The sequence below is a fragment of the Notamacropus eugenii genome, chromosome 5 (assembly GCF_028372415.1).
Source record: "Notamacropus eugenii isolate mMacEug1 chromosome 5, mMacEug1.pri_v2, whole genome shotgun sequence".
Lineage (NCBI taxonomy): Eukaryota > Metazoa > Chordata > Mammalia > Diprotodontia > Macropodidae > Notamacropus > Notamacropus eugenii.
The window spans coordinates 163502716-163516535 of record NC_092876.1 but is presented as its reverse complement, the minus strand read 5'-3'; the positions used below and the strand labels follow the sequence as shown (position 1 = coordinate 163516535).

Sequence of the window (13820 nt, the reverse complement as noted above, 5' to 3'; positions counted from 1 at the left end):
ATTTTCTCATCTGTGCAGTGGGAATAATAACGCCATTACTGCTTAATCCCACAAGATTGTTGTGAAGAAAGAACTTTGTGAACCTTAGAGCTCAATATAAACATAGATTATTGATATTAAAGCTGATAGTTCACAATGTAGATGGAAATAGCGTTTTGTCCTCTTTTGTCTGGGGGGAGAGATCCTACCTGCGATGCTGATAGGAGTTGATATCTGCTGGCATTGAAAAACCAGGCCATGCTGAATAACAAAAGTATGTGTTTTGTGTCTTTTGTTGTCAGGGATGCCTCAATCATCAACCACTCCAGAAATGGCAGCTACAGTGAGAGCTCCCTAGAGGTCCGCATCTGGCAGGAGGAGGAAGAAGTCGTGCAAGCCAATAGGAGGTGCCAGGACATGGAATACACGTAAGGGACCCACTGCTTAGTTCTTACCATGAGGCTTAGCAGCTCTGACCATTTTTTTCCCTTGAAATCACAGAAATTTCCTTTTCCTTTTTTTAAAAAAAATATAGTGTTTTCTTTAATATCATAGTAACTTTATGCTAACTTCTCTTCCTCTCCATCACCATAATAGAAACTCCCTTGTAACAAATAAGTAAAGTCAAGAAAAAACAAATCATCCCATTGGTTGTCTGAAAATGTATGCCTCGTTTTGCATCTGCTGGCTGTCTGCTAACGGGCCAGAAATGAACCTGTAATGGTTTTCCAGATGCCTGATCACTTGCACTAGAGTAATTGTGCAGGCCCATTACATGTTTACTTGCTCCAAGGTCCTAAAAGAAGGTCCAGTCTCCGATTGAGGGAAACTGGTTAAAAATAGAAGATAAGTGACTTGCTCAAGGTCATATAGCTATCAGATGTTTGAAACTGGATTTGAACTCAGGTCTTCTTGACTCCAGAGTACTGGGCTAAATATAAGAGTGACATTGAGCTGGTGCTTTCTGAATGAGAAAAGGAAGCACCTGGCAAAAGGGGAGGAAGATCTAGCTGTTGTCTACAAAGGAAAAGTTGGTACATGTAATTTTATGTCAAAACTCAACTCTGAAACTGAGGTTATGTTAACAAGAGCTGTGTTCTGTAGCTATTAATCTGTCTCTAATTCCACTGATGGTTGGAGTGGTATTGGGGAGTTCTCTCGGGAAAACATGAGAATTCTGTCTGTAACCTAGGGCTTTTTTTTTTTTTTTGCTCTTACTCTCTCCCCAGCATAAAAAATCTCCATGCCAAAATCATAGAGAAAGATGCCATGATTAAGGTCCTTCAACAGCGATCTAGAAAAGATGCGGGAAAGACAGATGCCTCCAGCTTACGCCCTGCCCGCTCTGTCCCATCCATTGCTGCAGCCACTGGCACACATTCACGCCAAACGTCTCTTACTAGCAACCAGTTAGCTGAGGAGAAGAAGGAGGAGAGGACATGGAAAGGGAGCATTGGTAAGTTCCATACCTGTCCTTATTCTCTGTACTGAACAACGAGTCAAAGTGAAATACCAGTCAATTCATCAGTAAGCATTTTAATAAGTGCTGCTTTCTGCATACCTAATAATGGTACCAACTATGTGCCAGGCACCGTGCTAAGTATTGCAAATACAAAAGATGGCAACATATGCCTACTAAATGTACTTATTATGTGCTGGGCACCATGCTAGATACTGTGGATACAAAGAATGGCACCATGTGCCTACTAAAGGCACCTACTGTGTGCCAGGCACCATGCTAGATACTGTGGATACAAAGGATGGCAACATAAGCCTACTAAAGGCACCTACTATGTACCAGGTGTTGTGGATACAAAGAGTAGCAGAAACAATCTCTGCCCTCTCCCAGTTCAATGGAAAGAGATAGGAGGATGGAGACCAGTATTTTAGGCCTACACTGGCCACTTATTGGATGAGACTTTGGGCAAGTCACTTAGCTTTGCTTCCTTTGTAACAGGTACTAGTAATCTGACAGGTGAAGAGCAAAAGAAATAATAGATTTTAAAGTCTCTTGAAAAGGGATATGTGCCATAGAAATATATGATGCTTCACCCTTTCCTGATGACCTTTAGCAGACAGTTTCATGAGTTGCCCTGGCCCCATGTATTTCTCCACTCATAGTCAAGCTTGCAGTGGATGATTCTCTTGGTCCTTTGCTAGGCTGGTTTTCAGCAGGCAGACACACAGCAAGTCCATGGCTAGGTCCAAACACAAACACTTGCCAGCTTTGTGGGACCTGCCGTAGCTTGCACAGCCATTGAGGTCATAGGGTCACTTGCGCACCACATTGAGGCAGGAAAGGAGGACATGAGTGGATGATGTAGTATTTGTTATTTCTGTTATGTAGGGCAGGACTTCTGAGAGGCTTTGTGAGGCAGGCACTAATAGGCTCATAGATCAGGAGCCAAAAGGTATGTCAGAAGCCATCTGATTCAGCTTCCTCATTTACACATCAAGAAATGAGGCTCAGGCAAGTTACGTCCAATCCACTCCAATCCAGTAAACCTTTCTTCAGCACTTACAAGATATCAGACATTGTGCTAAGCTCAAGGAATGCAATTAATGAGAAGAAAAACAGTTACTGTCCTTGACGAGCTTAAAATACCAAGGAGGAGACAACATACAGAAGGAGTCAGGAAGGCAGAAATGGGGGATGGGACGCTTGGGGGTACCCAGTACAGAACATTTGTTCCATGGAGTTAAAACCAAGAATCAACTGCAAAACAGAATGATCTGAGTCTAGTTAGGTGACTTGTCCAAGGTCACAAGGCCGTAAATAGGAGACTCGAGATTCAAACTCATGTCCCATGACTCCCAAGTTTAGAGCTCTGCTCACTGGAGTTCCTGGCAGAAATATCTAGGGTTGGGATCAGAAGTTAGGGCTCAAGGAGGCTTAGAAATAGAGCTTTGCCCCTGGCACAATCCCAGACATCTTTTCCTTACAGAATTCCTCCACTCTCCCATGCTGGATTTCCAAAGCAGTTGGGGTGGTGGGCTGAGATGGGGAGGGCAGTTCTCTGACCAATTATGCCTCCTTTGAAGATTCTCCTTAGGAGCAGACTTTGTGCCTTGTGTGATGTTTTCCCTTAGCACTGCAGACAGAGGTGGGGGAGGATGGGGATTCTAAACCCAGGAACACTAGAGAATTCTGACTGCCAGGGGGGTTAAGAACATAAGGGAGTATGAAGAATAAGAAATCTGGCGATCAAAGCTGCCCAGCCAGGATCTCTGTTTGAAGTCCCTCCACAGTCTTGTCTCAGCAGCCCCCCGCCCTCAAAGGAAATTCACTTCAAAGAGGGTATGTGGACAGCAGCTGCGCTCATCAAAGACCCCTTCCAGGGCAATTGTGCTCCGCCCCACAGATAGAGAGCCTTGCTGGAGACCCACGGAAAGAGAGGCATGATCAAGGACAGCTGGAAATGCATCAAAAAGAGACCAGCCTGAATGAAGTCAGTTTATGACATCTACCCACTAGGCATTTAGCTTCCTCCTGCCCTACCCTCTGCCCTTCCAGCCTTCCAAGCACAGAGTAGGACAGCCAATAAAACCTGGAATCTCACAGCTGGAAAGGATCTCAGAAATCTCCCTAATCTAAACTTTACCTGAACAAAATTCTCCCTGAACTATCCCTGGACATGTAATCTCTATGTAAAAGCCTTCGGTAAGAGGGGGACTCTGGCAGCCCATTCTCCTACTTTGGACAACTCTGATTGTTAGCAAGTGCTTCCTTGCAACAGATTTTGAGGCTTTGGAAATTCAGGAAATGTTTCTGTGGCCCCCATTCCCTGTCCCTCCTTCCCATTTCTGCCTCCAGTAATGATCACGACACACAGAACCCACTGCTAAATCAGGGCTCTGAGACACATATCTTGATTGGCTTTATAAGAAGGTAGATGGAAACCTCCACATCCAATTCTGATTTGTGGAAGGACTCAGGAAAGTTTCCCAATGGTCCTGACAAAGTGAGATACCCCTGGTTTGGGGTGATTGACCAGAGCAAAATCTTGAGCAGGCTTCTGTTCAGGCCAAGGGATACCTGTGCGTAGTTAGAGGAAATTTATAAATCACTGCTTAGGTTGCTTTGGGAAAGAGGATATGTAAACCTAGCTGATGGGGGTCTTTTATGAACTACCCAAACTAAGACAAACTAGCTTGGAAAGCATCATGGTACGGGGGAAGCGCATTGACTCTGGATTCAGAGTAGTTGGGTCCAGATCCTTTTCCCAGGCCCTGTTAATGCTTGTTAGTGTCTTCTGTCTGTGATTAGGGCCACGTTATCCCTGTATGTAGCGTGTTTTTATAGCTTTGTTCCATATTGTTTCCCCCACTTGACAACCCCTTTGCGAACTCCTTGAGGGGTTCAGGAACTGCTTTTGCCTTTCTGCCCCAGGACTTAGCACTGAATAAATGCTTGTTAGCCTGACTTTATTAGCTCTATTATACTTACTCCCTTTGTGACCTCAGACTTAATCCTCAGGCCTCAATTTCTCCATCTGTAAAATAAAGGGGTTGAATTAGATTGCCTTGCAGCTTCCTCCAAGCTCTGTGCTCCTATAATGAGTAGCACTTAACAGTACATGTATAAACCCTAGCACTTTATGGAGACAGCTTTTCCTAAAATGTATGTCTCTCACACTAAAAACTTTCACAGTCAACTTAGGGATTTCTCCTTTGAACACTTAGCCTTTCTTTGAATATTCTTCTCGGGAGTCACACATGTGCCTGGAGTCCTGCTCCTTGGTGCCCTGGCCTTATGACGAGATCTTCATGAGCCCAGCTTTGCTTGGAAACATCTGGAGACCTTCCTGTCTAGGGTGACCCATTTCCCTTCTCTAGCAGCTACAGCCTTAGGCACTGTCTGAGGGATATAGCTAAGGAGAGGAGGTCAACTCCTCATGATCACTGAGCAGTTTTCCCAATCCTAGATGCTCAGGGTGTCCCCATTCAGTTGGATTTCTCTTTTGTTACCCATTTGTCTTAACTTTCCTTCCCACCCTAAGGTAAATAAAAATGTACCTCTTCTTCCTTCTTCTCCCAACGAGTCTGTCAAACCATTCATTGACTTGAGAATGGTGAATAGCAGTTTGCTTTTCAGCAAGGGTCTACATGAGACCCTTATGACCCTACTTGAGTCACAATCAAGGAATTGGGGAGAATTTCAGAAATAGCAGCAGGCCAGTGGAGGACTGAACACATTGCCTACAGGAGAGGTCAGCTTTCTTAAGACATTATCACCAGGCACTGGTGATAAACCTGCACACTTTAGCTAAGGAGGAAAATCTTGCCCAATCTTAATAAAGAGACTCACGATGCTGAAACATGTTTCTTTTCTCACTCTCAGGATTGCTATTAGGTAAAGAGCACCATGACCACGCTTCTACACCCTTGCTGCCAACGCCTCCTCCCCTGCCACCGCCAGCGGCTTCGTCTCTGTCCCCAGCAGCTTCCATGGTTCTGGTAGGCAGCTCCCATGCCAAAACAGGCAGCAAGGACAGCAGCACTCAGACCGACAAGAGCTCTGAACTCTTCTGGTCCAGCATGGCTACTTTCCCCAGTCGTGGCAAGCTGAGCACTACCCCTTCAAACAGCCCCATCTTGAAACACACAGGAGCCAAGGGGACTGGAGAAAAGTTGGGTGAGTATTTCCCCTTTTGTAGGATCTGGACTTTTTATCCAGTAAGGGAGGGGAAGAGCAGAGAGGGAAGCTTGGCTCAAGAGAGATCACAAGTAGGAAAGACATTTTTGGCTTGTAAACTTCTGATACATAGCTTGTATTTAATTATTATTGAACTTAACTACCTCCCTGAAGGATGGAACGCAAAATTCTTTGAGCATGAGAGCAAGAGTGGTGTAGTCGATAAAGTATTAGACTCAGAACCAGGAAGACCTAGGTTCAGATCTTGCTTCTGGCCCTGAGACACACTGGCTATGATATGAACCTGCGCAAAGGGTTTAAGCTGTGGGGACTATAGGCCTGAGGTGTCAAACACAGGATGGATGCAGCCCACAGCACTCTCAAGTAAATCCTAACCAAATTAAAATGTAGTCATGATCTGATTTTAATGTGTTAATATATTAATAAAAAAGTATAGCGTATAAACATGTGTGGTTTTCTAAGTCCAAATGTGACCTCCTGGGATCCCTACATATTATATAGTGACCCTAATTTCTATTAGAATTTGACCCCATTCCTTTAGGAGACTCCATAAGACTATAACTTGCAGAGATAGTACTGACCTGCCTTGTTGGTGAGAATTTCCTTACCTAGGAGTTCTCCTACACCAGAGGTATCAAACTTGCTGCTCCATTAAGAACCAGGGAAATGTTTAACAAAATAAAAGTACAATACAACCTAGATAATGTTAATTTATGGTTTTCTATGTCAATATGCTGCAGGCAGGGAACAGTTTCTATTTGAGTTTGACATCATTATCCTATACCAATGAAATCACAGATCCAGTCCCTGTTACAATGAGGGATCTAACATGTCTCCTTGGAGCACAGTAGTTGATGCTGCTGTGGAATTTGGAAAAGACTTTTTGGGAAGTGTGAGCTTTTGTCATCAACATTTCATGAACATGCAGTGGCTACAGAAGTATCCTATTCACTGTCAAAGCCAAGGGAAAGCTGCTTTTTTGGATGTAAAGGGTGATTTTAATTTAGACCTTCTGGGTAGAGGTGGGAGAGTGCAGTTTTTCACAGCTCCTATTTGAGGAAAAAAATGAACTCTTATGTTTATTGAAAATATACTAGTGGTGCTTTATTCTTGTTCTAAACAATAGGACCTTTTAGCTTTGAGGCAGTTATTTAAGCATAAGAGACATGCTTGCAGAAATCTGGCTCAAGATGTATGTGCTGTGGTGGGGAGCAGGGGAGGTAATTTAAGGAGAATGATGAACAGGCCCAGTGAAAGGAGCAAGAGTCTTGCTTGGATCCCACTTGTAAACCTGAGGGCATGTTTAGAAAGGCTGTTTACAGGGCTAGATTTCCTCCTTCCTTCCCCTCTCCCCTAAACATTCTTGATCATATTGAAAGGGTTTGGTTTTGAAGAAAGGCTTCTAAAGCCTTTTGAGGTTGGGTTGTTTTTTGATGAATGGGCTATTATCACATATATATACATACATACATATATACATATATACACATGTATATATACATATGTGTATATGTGTACATGTGTATGTGTGTGTGTATGTACGCATATCTTTCTCTTTCTTTTGGCAGAGACCTCTCCAAGCCAAGGGAAGCCTTCTGACAACAAAGGCCGAGTCAGCAGTTTGCTTCATAAACCTGAGTTTCCAGATGGAGAGATGATGGAAGTTCTCATCTAGGAGTTGCCCTCTTCTCCCAGGGAACTTCCCATGGAATTTTGATGCCCAAGAAAAGTGTTTTAGGGCAAAGAAAGGGGAATGGGAAAGAGAGGGAGGGAGGGAGGGAGACAGAGAAGTTTGGTGGGTGGGATTTCAAGACAATTTAAAAAGATAGGGATTTCAGACTCTAAAAACACATTTATTTTTAAAGGTAGATGGAAACAGGACACCTACATGACTGAAGATGAATGAAAGTATTCTGGATTGGTGCAAAGAAAGGAAAAGGGGAAGATAAGTGTGGATTTGGAAAGGAATTTAACATAAAATAGAAAGTAGCAGTTTTTATCGTATAGAAAAGGTATCTCTTGGCTAGGATCTGTTCAGAACCATTATCTGATTAAGAATGGTTAAGCTCCCAAATTGCTTTTTCTTTGAAAGCCCTGCATTTCTTTTTGCATACCTTTTATAAGCAAAAAAAAAAATGTTTAGCTATCACTAGAACCCATTCTAATTATATATATATAAAACATCCCTGAACCCTCATCAGGGCTTCCCATGAAGGGTTATGAGCATGTTGGTGTGGGTATGAGTAAGTACAATTCAACTTTCACAGGGAGGTGGGATACTGGAAAGGGATGGCAGCCCCTAAGCAATCCCTGACCAGTTCCAGATTTTCAGGAGATTTAGACAACCTCCTCTTTCCCTTCCACCCTAGATTTAGCAGTGTCTTCTGAGAAGGTCACACTTTTGGGCTTTCGGTACTCTCATTACCTTAAATTCATCCTTGCTTCTTAGAACTAGGATTTCAAAGAACATCGTGTTAAGTGGTCTCATTATTCCTTCTGTGCTTAATAATGAACTAGTAGTTTTCTCAAGCCATATTCTAGCTACCTTGTTTCTGTCTTTCCCCTGTCTCTAGACCCCCTAGCTCATATCCATGATGACTCATTCTGACTGTGAAACACTTGTTAAACTTTGATGAAGTAGGATATACCATTGATGATATGACTTTTTCTTTAAGAGAAGGGCATTGCCTTTCTTCTGGTTCACATGGCCTCTTCTAGAAAGAGCTTAATCATTCTTACTTAACCCACTATTCAAATTGCTCTATTTAAGAGACTGGGAAAAGGGAGTCTTTCACAACAATGCTTTAGTTGGCCCAGCTCTGTCTGTACCTCAGCAGCCCCCCTGTTCAAGATTTCTTGTAGTTGTGGGCCCAGGACTAGCTTCCCATACTCACCCTCTGCTTCCTCCCCCTCAGGATTATTATTGAGCAGCAAAGAATATAGCCTTTCGCCTCCCTCTGCCAAGAATGTGTTTAGTAACGCACTAGCACATCCAGTAGGGATGTTTTAATATTTATTCTTCTGATCAGCTTTTCCTAGACCAGGCAGGGAGAACATTGAATGTAAAAATAGGTGATGTATTAGGCAGTTATCATCCTCTCTCATTCTGGAGTGGAAAGGATCAAAGTGACATTGCATGTTTCTTCACTCTCAATTTGTTTTCCTTTAAAAGTTTCCAGAGTTTCATGTCTTGAGAAGGTGAGCCTTAGTTTTAGAGCTACCTCTCCAAAATGGCTCAGATCAGTCAATAAGCAAGTGTTTATTAAGCATCGAGTAAGTATCTCTTTACATTCTAAACATCCGTGACTATGGAAAAGTCATTTTTACCTTCTTGGGACTGTTTCCTTTTCTGTAAAATGAATGGGTTGAACTAAGGTTCTTTTCTGGTCCCAAATTTTATCATTCTATCTCATTCATTCTACTTTTTTTTCTAGATTTTTTTTTCTTCCCATGGTCACATACGAAAAAATGTGAAATCTTGTGTATGGTTTCACCTAATTGACAGCTAGAGATAAAATACTTTGGAATTCCTCCCACTTGTCTTGTCAGTTCTTTTAAGGCAAGTCTTTGGAATTTGACTGATGTATGGATCCAGCTTCCCCAGAACATGAGCTCACAACCCAACCAGATGAAAGGAACGAAAGAGTTTTCATCTGAACAGGAAGGAGAAAACCACTGACTTTTGACCCAGAATGGATTTTTTGTTCATATTTATTTGTTGAAACCTGCCCTTTGTTCATGTGACAAAGATCACAGAAGGCAGGTTGAACATTAGGAGATGCCTGTTTCCATTAGTGGGCTCTTTTCACCTCTTTCATTGTGAAATCCCAGGGCTTTGGGGATGTCATGGAGTATAGGTCAGAGGTAAGTGAGGTGCAAAGTGAATGAAATGTCCTTATCCTCATCTCTGATCCATTTTACTAGCACTTGTGACAGGGTTAAGCTGATGGTAGCAACCTCTGAAGATACTGATCTCTAGCACCAATCAGTATTTAATGGACATATGCCCCTCTTCCTCCAACGGCAAGGGATTAATCCAAGTGTTGTCACATCCATAGTAACACACAAAATTGGGGTGAAAGTCAAGTACTGAGGCCCTTGAATTCTATCAGTAGCTGATGAGAAATTTCCATTGATACCAGTAATAAAGAGGGTGTATGAGTATTCCCTAAAAAACAGTGTTAAAAGAAAATGCTCTTTGAAATGACTCCTGCCTTGGCCAGGACAGAGGATTTCCCATCAAGATGTTCAGCAGATTTAGGTCCTTTATCATAGAACACTACTGAGAAGGTTATTGCTGTAGAGAATCAATGAATGCCAAGAGATAAATAAATTCTGAAATATTGCTATTAAAATTATTTCATTGACAACACTGAATGAATTAACCATGATAAAGTCATGGCAAATTACTTTGCATCTCTGGGCCTCCGTTTCTTCATCTATAAAATTGGGAGATTGGACTAGATGATACCTTCCAACTCATCAAAAAACTTTACTTGTCCTGTAGTCAGTGTGTGCAAAGGGTTTCGTAGAGGTGCTACCAAATATTGTACATTTGTAGAAAGTCCTCTGACACTAGATTTTTCAGGTGTATCTAAAAGCAAGTCCCCAACCCCCCTACCCCAGAAATAGAGAAGAGGCCTTCATTTTTTAACCTGTCAAGAATTTCTTCATTTCCCCTCAGTTTTTGCCCTCTTAAACTTCCCAGATGTTAGTTAAGCCAGACTGTGGAAAGTGCCAAGATTAGCCTATCTTGAATGTGCTACCAGGGTAGGTCATCATTCACTTCCTTCATTTGAGGAGCTTTGACTTCTCTGCAGTGAAATGAAAACTGATGAGCCTTTTTTCCCCTTAAAAATAAGGCTGTGAAGGTCAGAAGTAAGCAGTTGCCCTTTGGAGTGTATCAGTGTTCTTGAACTCCATCAGAAAAAGTTTGGTTTGAACCAGGAGACTGGTTGCTCAGAGTGGATTCTAGTCTTAACACAAAGAAGGTCTCGTGGACAGTCATGAAGGGGAGCCTCCTTCCTAAATCTCATGTGCCAGAGAATAAAACCTCCTGATGCTTAGCGCCACCCTTGAGTGGTTTCCAGGTAACCTTCAGTATCTCCATTTAGGTGTCCACATTCCTTGTGTCCAATCTCACCCATTTATCATCAAGATTATGAGTACATGTACCTATGGTGGCCAAAACACAGACCCTTATGCTGAATTCTAATTGGATTCTGGTTGCCATGTAGATAACAGAGAGAGAGGAGGGAGAATGGCTCATTATCTTTGGGTTCCCCAATGTAAACACTCACCAGGAACCTAGTGATTCCTACTACAGCCCAATAATGTGTGTAAGGAGGGAATGATGAAGGAGCAGCTAATGGAACAGTGGCCCAGAAGGTCAGAGATGCCACCTTTACATAGCAGAGAAATGTGCCAAGCCAAGAGATATTTTCTAGCACCACAGTTTTGTTAATTCTATACATTTATTTTTTGTTTGTACCTGAAAAACGTTTTGTGTCACTCTTTATGGTTTTGAATTTCTTATCAAAGGAGTGGTATGTCTATAGCAAGAGAAATCCCATGGATGTTCTTTCGTGTTTCCAGATAAACTATGCGATATACATCTTCCTTCTTGTTAGTCCACCTTCTGTCCCCCGAACCTGAGATGACTCAGTATATGTTTTATAAACCTTTGTTTTCTTTATTCATGAAGAAATCTAAATGTTTCAAAGTGTGTGTGTGTTCAGTGAGTGGACTGTTTAAAGCATTTGTATCTGCAAAAGCATGGACTTCTTGGGAAATGGATTATTTAGCAAGTTACCAAGAAATGGTCAGCAGGGAGATGACAGTGGTTAGCATTTTAGTAAGCGGATTTCTTCAAGGAAATGACAAAAATGCTCCTTTTAAAAGTTTCTTTCTTTTTATAATAGTTGTACCCTTTTCTCTTCTAAATATTTAATGGTGTACATATACATGTATATATGTAAGTGCATATATACAAGGGGTGACTATCAAGTGATGTGACTTAAAAAATTATTTTTTAGCAAATACACCAGACCTTATACATCCAAGTGAGTGATGGACCCTTTAAAGTCATCTGCTTGGGGCACCATACCTTTATTCCATGATGCTGCCATCACTATTAAAAATGTATCTGGCTCATGTCTTGCTTTGCTTTTGAGTATGCTCAGTGCAGACAGATCTTCCCTTTTAAAGGTGGATTTCATTTGATTATTTGGTGCCAAATCTCTTGGAAAAGGTAGGTAATCAAATTGGGTAAAACCAGTTTTTTGGTGAAAATAAAGCTGATTTCCTTTTCCAGGAATCACAGAATCCCTACTTTGGGAGACCCCAGGGGTCACCTAGTCCTACTTTTACTTAAACAGATGCTCTCTATAGCAATCCAGTGAAGTGGTCATCCAACTGTCACTTGAAAGTCTCCATTGATGGTGGACCTTGTTGCTACCCAGGGCAGCCACTATCATTTTTGGATAGTTCTATGTGCCTCAGGCAATTTCTAGAATAAATTGTGATCTGGATCATTGTGGTGAATTCCTATGTCATGCTGGTGAAATCCTTTCCATATTTATATAATTGCTAAAAAAAAAAAAAAAATCTTGTCCCTGCCTTGGGTAACTCTTATCCATTGTTCCAAGGGAACCAAGTAAATTGTGGCCTGAAACTTAGCTCTGGCAGCAGTGTCCAAAGAGGAGTTCCAAAAATGTTTTGATTAATAATGCCATCCTTCAAGGAATACAGGAGGACAAACACTCATTTGGATGTATATGTTCCAGTATATTTGTTTGCTTTTTGATAAAAGGTTCCATCACTCTCGTGATGTCATGCATGTGTTTATATGTATATGCACACTCTGCAAGTATATGTGTATATTCATTAGAACGTACATTCAGTAGGTATTGAGCAAAACTGTGTTCTACGAAATGCATGTTGTTTTATAATACCATTACAGTATGCTTTTGCTGTGAGATTTTGCTACTTTGTAGAATTAAAAATACAATTACATATAAATAAATATATTTGCAGCCTTTTCTTCTAGTATCAGTGCAGAAAGTTTTGTTCTCCAGCAGTGTGTTTACAAACGATTTTGTCCCGAAATTTGTCCACCTCGTAAACAACTATTTATTACAGAATGGAATGTAGACAAATGTAAACCCTGTTTACTATTTGCAGATTTAGAGAAATAATCTTGGAGGAGGTTCTCAGCATTGTCAGTTGAATTGAGGTGGTTTTCCCTTTTGGAAAGAGCAGTGGTTCATTCCCCATAGTTGGATGAGAGAGCAGAGTCTAAAGAAAGTTTCATGGGTTGGTTGCGTGTCCCCACCTCCAGCGATGGTTACACACAGCACCTGCTATGGTTACACTTGCCTGCTCCATGTGTATGTGTCTTGGTGCTTTGTGAATTTGTTCTGTATTCATTCCAGGTGACATCGGTAACTGGTTGTAAAATATTGGCATGTGATTATTGCTGGTCTGTATAGAATGGGGTGTACAGCGTTGTACAGCCAGATGGGGATGTGTACATAGGGGGAAGTCCAAGAGTGTGATGTGACCCCCGCAGCAAATATTGATATTGTTGGTCAGCCAAAGATTTTCTTATTCTTTGCTGCTTAAACTTGTGCCTTAATATTGTATATAATAAATGGATTAAATGGTCTTTTTTTCCAGTGTTTTTTTTTAATCTTCCCCAAAGGTGGTAGATAATCAGTATTTACTGACTCAGGTTCCATTTCTCTTTTGGGGGTCCCCCTTTAACTTTGGGGGAAGGGGAAATACTGGATTTGTATTATCAGTCTCATTGTTATTGAGAATTCCCAATGAAGAAATTCCTTCTGCCAATATAGGTTACTTCCTGCTCTGCACTGCAAGGTTTATTTTCTTGCCCAGGGTCAAGCAGCTAGCGTATGTATGTCAAAATTAGGACTCAAATCTGTCTTCCTGACACTTCAAGACTGGCTCTCTACTATACCATCCTGCCTCTGACCTTGAATTTCTACATTCAGAAATGTTTAATTCCTTCACATCCCCAGCTTATAACACTCAGGCAGCTGCTTCCACAGGATGTCAAGTCCCAAAAAAGGAAGTGAGTCACCTAGGGTACAGGGGTTTTCAGGTCTCAGAGAATGGACAAAAGAGAATGCCCTGAGACTGTTGTTGCAGGCAGGATTGTTTCCTT

At 41.7% G+C, this 13820-nt stretch overlaps 1 protein-coding gene across 8 annotated transcripts in view; it reads left to right on the top strand.

Moving 5' to 3' along the window:
• Positions 1-13300, top strand: part of AMOTL1 (angiomotin like 1) — a 254288-nt gene extending 240988 nt beyond the window's left edge. For all 8 annotated transcript variants that reach the window (XM_072611308.1, XM_072611307.1, XM_072611309.1 and 5 more), the window contains 4 exons: positions 282-407; positions 1209-1435; positions 5321-5614; positions 7204-13300. In XM_072611308.1, the coding sequence (XP_072467409.1) occupies positions 282-407; positions 1209-1435; positions 5321-5614; positions 7204-7310 (754 nt within the window). In that variant the 3' untranslated portion in view covers positions 7311-13300. The remainder of the gene's footprint in view (positions 1-281; positions 408-1208; positions 1436-5320; positions 5615-7203) is intronic.
• The last annotated feature ends 520 nt before the right edge of the window (positions 13301-13820 follow it).